Here is a 14,892-nt window from a genome sequence, read left to right as displayed (position 1 = left end):
GACGTTCCTGCGCCGCCGTCGGTGTCGTACAATAACAACAATAATCTCATAATATGTGCAGGTATGCTGTAACACGATAATAATATAAACGATGCGCATAATAGATGGACCCATCCTGCGTTCATACTTAGGCCGGTGTGTACATCACGTAAATCGGGATCTATATGCATATTTTCCACACCTCGAGTATCGCGATTATACGCGCGTACCTCCTATATACGATAATAATAATAATAATACAAATAGCTATACAATATATTGCCGTATTATTATTCCGACAATCCGCTGAATGCACTTTTCTTCATATTATTGTTGTTATTATTAATATTACACCGCTGCAACAGTCGTCGGGCAATGACTCGACGACGTAAGGAGCGCGACCGAAAATCATTTATTTATGTATAGGTGGGTAACCGTACCTTCACACAGTGAAATATTGCATTACGTATAGAAAACATCGAGAGCGCCAATGCTGGGAAATATTATAATAATGTATAATATATTATAACATAGGTATATTATATTGGATATCGGCGGGCGGCCACGAGTAAAAATAGTAAATACCTAATCGAACCATCGACGCGATAAATCATTGTCTAAACGATGGGACGTATAATAAATCGATAGAAAACCAATACGTCTTGTTCTGTATATATATACATTATATTATTATATTTTATGTAGGTACATATTTTTACTATAATTTTATAATAATACGTATAAAGTAGTATATGTCGTGTAATATTATGTTAACGAATATAATATAAGCATATAAATCATATATATTACACTGGCGCAGTATTCACACAAAATAGAAAATATTACGCACATACAGAAATTTTTCACCGCACAATGTTATGAGTATATACTATTATGTTTGTACGGTTTATGTTAATTTTTAAACCGTACGCATAAATGGTATTTTATGGTACGAATATAGAAATGATTCCGAAAATGAAATATTTCCAATTTTATAATATTTGTTTTTTATCATTTACTATAGAGATCACCAATGACTGCCCTGAAGACGAGTTTTATTTGGTCCGCAGACAAGAATTTTGTTTTTTTTTTTCATGGTGAAAGAAATAAGGTTGTCTTTACTTTTAGTTTTATTTTTTGATTTTGCGTTTACTTTTTGGGTTTCTCGAATTCTCAATGTGATCCACTAAAATTATTAATTTAGCAATACCCGATCTACTATACAGAGTGTACCAGGGCTATTTAACAAATATAGTAACTTTGGTAATGGAAGTCTGTTAACTAGTCTTAATTATACCTTATATAATATCCATTCAAAACAAGATCACGTGATGTCTAATATTGGTAATAAATATCACACAAACTCAAGGGCACCGTTTAACTTATGGAAGAGTGTAAATTATTAACATATTATCGCATCGTTAATTTTATTTAAGTCAGTGATATATTCTTAATAATTTAAGACTTTGTTTTTGTCAAAAAAATGGATCGATAGAAAAAAAAATTGACTTTTTAAAACCCATATACATATATTACTTATTTACCCTAATAAAAACCTAAGTCGACGCCCGCAGTACACATCCTTTATATTATATCACCGTTTCCGTAAGTAAGTTTAGGTTGGATTAGGTTAAGTTTTTAAAGTTTCATAAAATCAATGAGTACCTAGGAAAACAAAACTAAAATATATGTTCTTGAGGAAAAATGAATTCATCAGGTTCGTCAAGTTGTACCGTAAGAAGTTATATTATATTTATTACTCATTGTTATCATTGATTAAATAATATTTACATTTTAGACATTATATAGGTTGACTGAAACACAAAGAAAACGTATCGGATCAATAAATGTCATTAAACATTAAATACCGTAGCTCATAATATTATAACAAAATACAAAGTATACCTCTTGATCGACCCTTTATAAATGGCTATATAATATGATATTTATGATGAAAAAAATACTCGTTTACTAGTTTGTTGTCATATTGTTTATAAAATGTTTTTTTATTATTAAGATCTAGGTCAACGAGTCGTATTTTTTAATTCAGCTGTTTCAACGGACTTGGCTGACTGCAATAGGTTTTAGTGTTTTGTATTTCTGTAGAAATTCGCATTGGGGTGAGATGCGTATACACGTTGTATCTATAAATATATGTTTGTATATATTCTAACTATATAGTCAAGTATTACAGTTACATTTACACTTGCTAAAAATCAACTGTATTATCAAGTATAATAGTTGATCGAATATTTAGTAGACGTTAAATCGATATACAATGTATCGTACATAGGAACCATTGTGAGAACGAGAAATGTTTTTTAAAGGTTCAACTCGAATAAATTATACGCTAACAAAGATTGTATAAAAACGGGTACAATGTAAAGTAAATTGAAGCTTTCGATAATGAAGTCGATTCATTGGTATATATATATATATATATACGTAAAGAACAGTAACAATATAAGTACACGCGATTACTGCAGTCTTAATACGCGTATATTCGATCAATGTAACTACGCTATGTATATTATATGATTAACGACCATTGCCTGAGCCATTGGATGAACCAATGTGGAAAATGTTCGACCAAACATAATATTATATTATTATAATATTATTGTTATTATATACAATGATCATGTTGTATTGTATATACTATACAGTACATACCTACACGTATCGCATATGTTTTGAGTGATCAAAGAAAATGCGTTTACGGGGAACGGCCGAAACCGTCTTAACAATAATAGACAAGACGAATTATTGCAGTTAAAATATACGTCGCCCGTTATTGGCAGTGTGGAGTATATAAATAAATAAAAAAATAAATTTAAAAAAAAATGAAAACCGGTGAAATCATTTCTGTTTTCATTGTCACGGATCTCTGCAGGTGACAAGAAAATAATGACTCTACCCCTGGCTGAGTAACCAATAGCTCGGTCCACGGTAATCTAATTTGGACCGCGTTTAATTGAATGCAGTTAATGACTCGTGACGAGATGGCCGGTGCGGTCAATGATATATATATATTATAATAATATATAGATACGTGTCGTTATTAACCGGCGACTAGGTGAAATCGACGATGCGCCGGCGACAACATATATCATAATAATATTATCATTTATTCATTTATCATTTAATATGTATGTAAACACAACGACAACACACTCCAAGACGATTCATATATTATTAGTTATTACAGTCTATGTACATACATATACAATAATATTGTCTATACGCACAGTATCGGACAAAATAATATATATTGAGATGCTATAGATCAGTGTTGGTTTTGAAAAAGATAAATATTTTTCACTCGTATACGTGTTTAGCAAGGCACACGTTTGACACACGCCGAGTACCTATTGCACTGATCAATGTATACAACAGGACAACACCTCCTCAATAATGCAATATGAACAGAAGAAGCGCTCAACTAACAAAACACTGAGAATATAATTACGTATTTTAAACATACATAGGCCTTGATGAAAAAAATCTAATTTAAACCTAAGTTAAAGTATAATATTTCTACTATAGGCTTATGACCTGTCATTGAAGCCTGTGTGCCTCTGTTAACAAATAAAAATAATAACAAAACGTAAACGCGCTCGGACACTGTTCGGCAAAAAGGATGAAAATAATTGTATGCTTGTTACACGATGGGAGGGGGTCTTTTTATGGGCCCCCATCACGAAACTGTCAAAATCGCTACCCACTGCGCTGCGGATTGCCGAGGTATATTATAATTCATAATATTATATCGAGCAGGCGTCGTTTACGCTCGTTAATAGTATTATTATTATTATCATGTATACATAATATAGGTACGGCACAGATGCAACTAATCTACCTGCTATATATATATATATACACACACACATTATACAAATAATATAGTAACGCGAATACTGAATATAACATAATAGTGCGTGGATCGGATTGGCCCGACGACTATATTATAATAATTATACCTCTACAGGTATAGTCGATGGTGCGTGCGTTTGTGACGAACGGCTATTAAGCGGCGACGACCTTGGCAGAAAGGAGATGCTACGGACCAGATAAAGCCCGATGGCTAGACGGTCGGTGAACACGATAGACGTTATTTTTAAACACACGACCGACCGATTCCGCAATGTAAATTTTAATATAATTACTGTAATTGACTGCAGATTTTTACACGAGAATATATTATATTATTATGTGTTATTCTACATATAAATCCAGGCAACGATGCATGTCACTCGGTCAACTGCGTTCACGTATGTATGTGTGTGTGTGTGTGTGTGTGTGTGTGTGTGTGTGTGTAAATGTTACTTCGCGAGGAGATAATGTATCGAAAGGATGCGATCGGATTTGTATACATACAAACCAACCGTGCCAAGGTCGCGATCACTCGAGTCCGCATTGCAGTACATACGGATCGTCCGTCGCATGCATAACTCAATAGTAGACGCATCATACCGGCTATACTCCAAGTACTCGTCGTCATTTGATTTGCGATATTTTCGAACGCGGTCTACTTCGTAGCGTTTAAATCGATTGTGTGATTTTTAGAGTCGATTATGGGTTATAATTAGGTACGTCGTTGTTTTTTTTTCAATTTTAGAAAATATAAACCGCATAAAATAAAGAAATTATGTCTTACATCTAAATTTATAATGGTAGTTTGGATAATTTGATCACAATACAAATATTCACGACGAAATACACAAATGATTCATTAATGCTGTCTGCGCGAAAGTTATAGTGAACGATATTTATTCAACTCCCGTTAAAACGAAAATAATATGATCTAAAGACGATGGCTGGGAGTCATAGAAAAAACACGGGTCGTTTTATGATTATATTGTCGTTTAAAAAATATAATACTCATACAATGACCTATTTTGTATAACAAAAATATTCTAATTAATAACCAACAGGTTGAACTAATTTTGTGCAATTAAAAAATGTTTATTTACTTTATTGTAGCTTCACAGAAATGTATATATACATACATTATATAATATTAAATGCGAGATTTACATTAAAACTACATGTAGGAGTTTTATTGGTACGACATCGAATCAATACATCAACAAAATTAAATATACATAATACATACAGTATTATATATATTTATCAAGCGACACGTGCAACACGCGATTCCGTCATATCGTTTTTAAGCAGTAAGACATACATTTTTGAACGCATTTTTATGTATTGTATATTTTAAGATTTTAAAAGCATTTTTGCATTTATCCTGCGTTAAGTTTTACAATTTTCAACGCATTAAAATTAGAACTCTATTTGTAAAATATCGGGTAATATAATATTATAATACGATTAAAGAACTTTTTTAAGCTGTCGCGTGGACAATGAAGAGAAAAACGGTCTGAATTGCGAAGACGGTAATTATTTTCAATGGTCGATGTCGTTCAATAGGTGTTTTGTTGTGTTTTTCGAAAGTTTATTCGGATAGACTAAACAGACAGACGGGACGACTTGACATTGATGTCGGCAGTGGCGTCCGCTGTGCAACTTTTTACAAATGAAATTAAAAATTCTCCTATTGTGTCCGATAATTGGATGAATTTCCGACGCGTTCTGTTCGTGTCTGTACCTTTTTTTTTTATCATTATACCCATTTACTTTTATTTTCTTTTTCTTTTTTTTTTTACTAAGTATTTATATAATATTCTATTCCTATCATTATTATTTACTATTATTATTTTTTTTCGTAAATTATTTGTCCAGCAGACACCGGACGTTGTCCAAATTTGTAGATTTACCATAGTATTAAGATCATTCGGGCCAATATCGCAATGCATATAAGTGGAAAAAAACCGAGAAATGCGCTTTTATATTATACCATTATGTTACACTGTCAAGCCTAGCCTAGCCTAGCCCTCTAATCGAATCAAGCACAACTATTTCGTTTACTGATTTCAATGTTTTCTTTTTTTTCTATTTCTACTTCTCTTGTATTATATACACATAACACATCTAAACTGTATAATCATTACGGTAATAATCGTGTCACTTTGAATTACCACACAGCTGGTAGATAGATATGTACCCGTGTATTTAATATATTGTATGTATGTCTATCGAGGGAACATCGAGGATGTCTGATAATGATATTTCTCAACAAAATCCATCAAAATAAATATTTAGAAAGGCTAATATTTTACGATCTATAGTTACGACGGTAGACTAACCATCGTTGCGACGACAAGTAAAAACAATTTGTAATAGCGACATAAAAACAAGAGATCTATCATTAAATCGAACATTAATAATTATAAGTAGATAACTACCTAAATAAATAATGAATAATGACTGTGGATATATTTGAAATTATAGTTATATGGAAAGAAAATAATGGCAATGAAGCACTTTAAATACATATAGTAATATATGCGGGCATGAAATCGATTAATTGTCGAAATTCATGAATAAATTATGAAATCTAATTTTTTTAGAATTTAGGGAGTTAACCTTATTTATAATGGATATAATTAGCTATTAAATTAAATAAATCAATCATTACGTTTTAAAAGTACGTTGTATATAATATAATTGTATTTTATTTTGTTAAACCTTCAATTACATAGATAATATATGAAATATTAAAAAAATTACAATCCTAATTAGATATTACTACATTTTTACAACATATTTTATTATAAAACTAAATTAAAAATTATTATGTATCAATGCTTATTCTTAAAATAAAAAAATATGTTTGATTACACAGTTACACTTTACTTAATTAATTATAAGACTAAGTAAATTTACAGAAATAATTATAATTTTTTATTAGGTATTAAATTTATTCTATGACCCATTAAAATTAAAAAAATACAAAATTATAAATAAATAGTACTTTAATGATATTAATAATTTTGAATTATTTTTGATGTGCACAATGAAATGGTATTTATAGAAAAAAACAAATAACAATATCCTAATCTGTTTGGAAAGTTGAAACAGCCCACAGTAAACGTCATAATAGATTGATCACTAGCGGTAAAAATTTAGGCTGACAAAGCAAATTTTTGTAGCTGTATAAGGTTAAACAATATTTTAGTTTAATTAAAACATACACCTCCGTAGAAGGGTATTCAGGAATTGCAATATTATTTACACGTAACTATACTTAAGCATTAAAAACTAAGTGTTAGTTGTGTTTTATTTATTGTATTGATAATATTTTTAATATTCCAGAAGTTATCAACTAGATAGGTACCAATGTCTATTAACTACTAATTACTATCTATCGTCTATGTATATCTGTATAGTATGTTCTATACACCAAATGAATAAGCTGAAAGTAAAATCAATAGTGTGGATGCATTATGAAGATGATAAAATTACTCCAGTAATATATTTTAAATATTAAAATATCTATCACGTCACTTAAATGATTATAACCACTAGCTCTCCGACGACGGCCAATGGGCTTTGGCGCTAATAATATGCATGTGCGTTGTCACATTTGTTCTGGTATTTTTTGTATAAAATACATATTATTGCATATTTTTATACATCGTTCAAATCTTAATTAAATTATTATAATTTATCATCATTCATTATTCTGATATTATTTGTTAACAGCTTTTGCTTTTGAAACGTATTCCTATTAAATGTATTCGTGACATTAACATTATTATATTATTATTATTTATTAAATTTAACATCTAAAACTATGATCATTGGTTTTCACATAATGCATAAAATTATTTATTATATTACTATAATACGTTAAATTAGATTATTGGAATGATATTGTTTTAAATTGATTTAAATGTTATATCGATAAATATTGCTTAAAACACATAATTAAATATGTTAATATTATATAGGTTTTAATAATATATAATATCATTTACATTTGAGATTAAAAAACTTTTAATAACTTATGCATTATGTGGTTAGTTGATAATCTTTCAAGTCATTTATTTCTACGGCTCAAAAATAAATAAACATAGCTAAATATAACGCATAGCTCATTGCTCATACAGAAATACGAGTATTAAAAACTACAGTAAATTTTATGTAATATACAGTTATGCATAATGTTATAATTTTACTGTTTATAACGATTATGTGAATGTAGAAAATTATGTAAACGTAAGAACTCATCATTTTAGCTCATGTGAGAAAATCATACTACGTTATATATTTATATGCTATTTAACGAATTAATGTATAATGTTATCAAATAATTATAATAATGATAAATACGATGAGTAGGTAAAGTAATATTGTTTGGTACTCACTCAAGAATAGGCACCACAATCGATCTGTTCTAATCCAATTGCGTTTCATCTTGTCATTTGTGTGAAAATCCGCTGTAAAACACAAACACGGTTCTTTTAGACATGACGGTTATCCATGACACTGCTATATACTTGCGTGTAAACGCAACACGTAAAAAAATTACGATAGTAGTAATAATAATAATAATAATAATAATATTATGATTACGATAAATTGATAAATATATAATATGAATATAACGCGGTGGCAAACGAAATTCAAAAGTCTATATTTGTTGTATTATCATACTATAATATTATCGATGGTCGCAAAACGCGGTGACGGCACGTCCTGCGTGTGCGTAGGTACATCGACGACACTATTCGGGACTGTCGTTCGGTTAACACGCCGCAGTGGCGTTCCCCGTCGTCGCCACTGCAGGTAGGGGAAACAACACCGCCGGAGGTATCGGGGGGAAAAACGCCTCAGATGAATCCGACGCGTACAGTAATAAATGTATGTATATATATTATGTGTGTGTGTGTGTGTGTGTGTGCTTGTTTTCCCCGGAGTTTTTGTTTTCCCACGGACAATGCTGCACACTTCAAAAGTGCTCGTCGTGTTAGATAACAATAATAATATACCTACCTGTATGTTTTATATTTTTTAAAATCGCAGTTAATTACAACCATAGAGTGTATGAACTCTTAACGTCGTATACGTATGTATAGGTATATAACATTATATGTACGAGTATATTACATTATAGTTTATATATGTTTATTAATATGGTGTTCTCGTTTGTTCGTTTTTAATAATATTAATTAATAATAACTAGTCGGTAAATAATATTTTATATTATTTGCACGGTACCTATACAATAATAGTTATGGTCAAAAATCGGTTAATTACGGGTACTAATGGATATTACCGTACTTGTGAGTGATGTTTCGTTTCGTTCTCGTCTATCTAAATCTGCGCACTTGATTTTGGAAAATATTTTAAATTATTATATATTTATGCGTACTACGCATCATTTACAAAATTACAACGAGCGAGTTTATAATTGAACTAGAAAATATCGGATATTTTATAGTTTTTACACATGAACACATAGTTCTAAAGTTATACGGAAGATATGATAAGTAAACATATCGAAAAGTATTAAGGTGTATCGAAGTTTGTAGAATAATTAACTATGTATTATTTTTCAAACTGATGTCTATACTGTATACCGATATAAATAGGTAATATAATAATTGATGTAACTTCCTCGTGCACATTGCGCAGAAAACAAATTACTCAAAATTGATTTTTATATAAGAAATAAAATCAGTATTATTTCCTATCTCATTATTGTTTATTCGATTATGATGTTGAATATGTAAGTATGTATAAGCGCACTACAAGCACTATGTTATAAAAATGAAAAATTCCAAACTAGTATGTTAATATTCAAATAGTTAAAAAATTAAGTGGCGCTTAAATTTACGCTAAATATAATAAATCAACAATTTTTTTATATGTACCTACTTTTATGTATAATATACCATGTATTATACCATTTATAGTATATTAGGGTAGTACAGATTATATGTAGTTTTTTATACGAGTAATACCTATTTTAAAATTGAAAAATTGTTAAGTATCCGTGAGTTACAATAATAGTTATTGTTGGAAAACATAATACCGGAAAAGGGATGATAAGACCATTATTATAATATAGTATAACATTTATTCTCGAAATGGTGAAACCGCTTTAATCCACAATAGTGGACTCAGTCCGTATACGTATACGCGACTTCCGATTCGATTTGTACAGTGAACACTAACTGTGGATAACATATTATTATATATATATTTATATAAATACACCATAATAGTATGCTATTGACTGTCGAAGTAAATCGAATGTGTCCATCATGTTTTATGATTACCTCATTGTGAGTTCCCGTTTTCATGGATTGATTTCCAGCTATATATTATATATATATCATATTAAACACCAAATACACAGGCGCGTGTCTTTTGTTCGGTAATCGTGTACATGTTTGAAGAAAATGTGCAAAAGAAATAAAATATATACACATGAAACTGAGGATTGCTGGGCGTTGAGCGAAAACTATATTTTGGAATTCACGGTTGATCAATTAATAATTAACAAATTCGAAAATAATAGTTTACTAACACGCAACCAATAATTAAGCATGATATAGGAATGTGTGATTAAGGGACACGTTATGTTAATAGTTTGTCAATAAAAAACACAAGCTGGACTAATTTAAGACGCGTGACCGAGAAACTAAATTTAAAAAATAACAAAAATACACTGACCATCATTGAAACATAAGATTATTCTCCGAAAAAAAGTTAATTTTGATTATTATTCGATTATAAAATTAGTTTTAGTACTTAAGACGATTAAAAAAAAATCGACAAAAGGAATAACAGTAGTTTTTATTTATAATTTCTATGATAAGATATATCACATACGAGTATACCATCGATATTTAGTATACCTAATATCTATGGCCTTAAAATTCTCGTAAAAGGAACATCTATGGTCATTAAATAACAATGTTTTTAGTCAAAACATGGGTGTATCATGATGTCATACATTTTCCCTGTATCTATGTCGTATATTAAACCGAAATAGTACCATATATTCGGTTATACGCTTATTATTGTAACGAAAATTAAATAAAAAAAAAATAACAATAAAAACAGTATAAACAACACACATTTTCAACAGAAAACGACGTACATATGCACATTTCAGTGATGTCACATTTACCAGTCTCTCGGTCCATCCGTCAAACAATAGCGAGACGGGTAAAACGATAATTGGTAAGAATTGTATTCATCACCGCGAACGTGGTGGAGAGCATAATATATACACGCGCGCGCGCACCGCCGCCATCAAAAAGAAGAAAATATACCACGTTCCGGGTCGGTTGACTTAGTGGAATCATTGTATTTTCAACTAACACGCGTCGAGTAAACGTCATCGTAATCGCAGAACAGTATTTTTTTTTTTTTTTATCATTATTATTACTATCTAATTGGCCGAGAACGTAAAAAAAAATTTGGTGGAATGTTTACTTTGATATCATATAAACAGACATGAGTGGATGGGAGATATTTAAAAAAAAAAAAATAATATCTGGAAAGTGAAAAATATTTAATTGAAAACACAAATAGTATCAGAATTTAAAGGTAAAAATCATCAGTTATTTCATTAAAAACATATGTGGTTAAAGGAAAACTATCTAATATGATGGGATATTTTTTTATAATATATATATATATACATTATATTATTGTTGCTGTATTTTACTTCTTATTTTTACTTTATATATGACTATTAACACAAATGTCAAACACGAATTCGATTTCAGTGAACAACAAATTACTTTTAACAACGCATATACGAACTAAATGTCAAAACATGAATATCCGCGGTATTATATTATTTCAATAGTTTTTTATAATTTACAAAATAAAACGAGTTTTGATAGGTTGGGAAACTTACGAATGTGTTTTGTATATTATCGAAATTCGCTCTGCAGCATTTATACGATACACGCATTAAACACACTTTGATTAAATTATATGGCAAAAGTGATTTCTCAATCAAAAAAGAGTAATTTGTTATTAAAACTCATCAGAGCATAATGAGGTTATGCTTTGGTAAGTATGAACTCGTCATTGTGAATATGAATACAATAGGAAATGTTTTATATTTGAATAGATAATACTGTAGATAACATCAATTAAACTTAGTACCGATCTAGATTCAGTTTAAGATGTATTATATAGTTATACATACATATCGTCTTATGTATTGATTTAGTGGGTATAATGTAATATTTTACACATTCTATACACAAATATATATATTGAATAACATGAATTCTCGAACTTTATAGATTTGTTAAGAGAAAGGAAATCGAAATATTTATCAGATAGTACAACGTTTACGAATTTTATTCGTGATTTCATAAAAACTATTGAATTCCCATTTTTTTTTTTTTTATGTATAACAAGATTCTGGATATTTATTAGGTGAATATTTCACTCTACATTGTGTATTATTTAATATTATTATTAGTATTATTATTATTTTTTTTTTGTAACAAAAATCCGGGATTTTTCCGATTGAAAAATTGAAAAAAAATTCTAATATCATGAGAATGTTTGATCCATTATAAGAAAATAGATTAAATCTGAAACCTAGAAATATGTTAACCGTTTATATTCAATTTTATTTATTCTACTTAGATTTATACATTATGGGTGACACACAAATGTAAATACAAAACCATATCTTCTAAACATAATCGTATATGTATAGTCAAATATTTATATCAACCAATAATACGCTCTACTCTACTAATGGGACAAAAATATTTTTTAAATATACACGTATATTCTTACATTTAAATAATATTATAACGAACATTCAACATCTATACAGATTTTAAAATTCTTTTGACTGGGATAAAATTGTAATTATTTCAAATTTGAATAATGCATGCCTTTACATATGTTTTGTTATAAACATGTTTATTACGTTAATATTTGTTGTCCAAATAATATTAAATTAAATCGAATAATTTGATATACAATATAATAACTACTTATTAAATGGCTATATAATACATTAATATGTATTATTTAAGCAACAAAACAAGTTGAGAAGTATTATGAAACATTTTAGTATAAGGTAATCGTTCTACATACTATATCGTATTTCATTTCTATATGAATTGATAGTCGTTTGAAAATAATATCGGCCGCATTATGCAAATTTTATTATGTAGGTACGGGCGTTAAACGTGACTGAATATGGATCAAATCGATTTTTATTTTTAATTCGTACTCAATGATTTATGATTATTTTATAAGTTTAGTTAACATGATAATATGATCTATAACTATATATGTCATATGACATGGACACATGGTTAACCATGGTAACAAGTTATAGTAGCTATTTCATAAAATATTTACTAATATTTTATTCTAGTTATACATTTTCAAAACACTTATTTATTTTTAAGTTTCGATATTTGAACTATATCTTTCATATTATTTTATATTTAAATTCCATTTCAAATTACAGATAAATAAAATAATTTGACAATAATTAAGCTGATTAGTGATTATCAAGACTATATAATAAATAATGATCGTTCTCGGGATTGAAAATTAGCTATTCAATATGGTGATATTCGAATTATTGCTATCTATACAATAATGCGAAGATGACTACATTTTTGTAATATCGAAAGTAGTATAAAATATAACTTTTTACTGTCTGATGGTATTTATGACAGTTGATACAAACAAATCGTTATTATTAATTTATGGTTTATAAGTATTACGCCATATTTTACTGAAATTCGTGATTCTGCTACAAGGCAAAAACTTACATCATTTTTCAATTTGGTCTACGTGTGAAAGTTCAAGACCAATGATTTCAATAATTCGGAATTCAAAAACAATGTGCATACCTACACATCACCAATAAATTATTTTACTTACAAATATATTATTATCGTTTAATTTTTATGCATAAACAATAAACGCATAAAAACTTCTTGTATCTCGTTTATTTTATAATGGCGAGTTTATTCCGTGCCGATGCCATAATATTAATATACCTACATCGATATCGCATATCTCACGAGGAAAACACATAAGAGAAGATAAAAATAAAATAAACGCAATCATTATTATTATTTAATCGAATCGTATTGGTGTAGGTTATCTATACGGCGGCGAATCGTTGCCCGATGATCGATGAGCATATTATATATTACAATGATAAATAATAATATTATACGCCTATTATTATCATCGAGTGTCGGAACACACTCGCAGTGCACGCGTTGTAACAACCGGATTCGTCGGTTATCGCATCTTCTCCGCGGATATCATAATTATATTATATTATACCGAACGTGTGTTATATAGGAAGTCGGGTACGTACTAAGCCGGTATGGGAGTCGAATACACGCGAGTAATATTATAATATAATTTTTAGTTGCGCAACGACGACATCACCAGTGAGGAGTTATGCGTAAAAATGTCGGGAAAAAAAATATCGGGGAAAGTTGTGAGACTGTGCTGCAGTGTGCATAGTGGGTACCGCGGTGAACTATACGCATATTATAATGGAAGACGCCACCGATAAAGAAAAAAAAAAGTGTTAGCGTGTGTGAACAGTGTAATCGACCTTCACCTTTGCAATACAACATCCGCTATGTAATAATGTATGCAACGTATCAGGCGTAGCAGGTCCCCCGACTGCGTTATGTTATAATATATTGTATATATATATATATATAGGTATGTTTTTTATTATATATTATGTGATTACACAAAATTATATCATACTAATTGGTCGCTTGAAGTGTTAAATACATCGCGTGCCGCATAATATGTAGTTATCATTATTACAATTTGGTAATTACTATTTTACCCTTTAAAAATATTTTCAGTGAAACGTGTGTAACACGCGGACGTTTATGACTACTGTATGATACACACACGTACCCATCCATTACAGCATCGTAGTTTAATGCAACATTGCACGATATTTTCCTCTTTTTGCCTACTATCCGTTAACCAAAATAATATTGTGTGAACGGA

The 14,892-nt window shown here is 29.4% G+C and overlaps 1 protein-coding gene across 1 annotated transcript in view; it reads right to left on the bottom strand.

The window, feature by feature from the left end:
- The window catches only part of LOC113559619 (nuclear pore complex protein DDB_G0274915), a 47,731-nt gene that overhangs the window by 19,100 nt on the left and 13,739 nt on the right, over nt 1-14,892 (bottom strand). The window contains exon 2 of the mRNA XM_026965367.1: nt 8,256-8,327. Coding sequence (XP_026821168.1) covers nt 8,256-8,304 — 49 coding nt within the window. The 5' untranslated portion in view covers nt 8,305-8,327. The remainder of the gene's footprint in view (nt 1-8,255; nt 8,328-14,892) is intronic.

This window comes from Rhopalosiphum maidis, chromosome 4 (assembly GCF_003676215.2).
Source record: "Rhopalosiphum maidis isolate BTI-1 chromosome 4, ASM367621v3, whole genome shotgun sequence".
Taxonomy (NCBI): domain Eukaryota; kingdom Metazoa; phylum Arthropoda; class Insecta; order Hemiptera; family Aphididae; genus Rhopalosiphum; species Rhopalosiphum maidis.
This window is presented reverse-complemented; position numbering and strand designations above follow the sequence as displayed.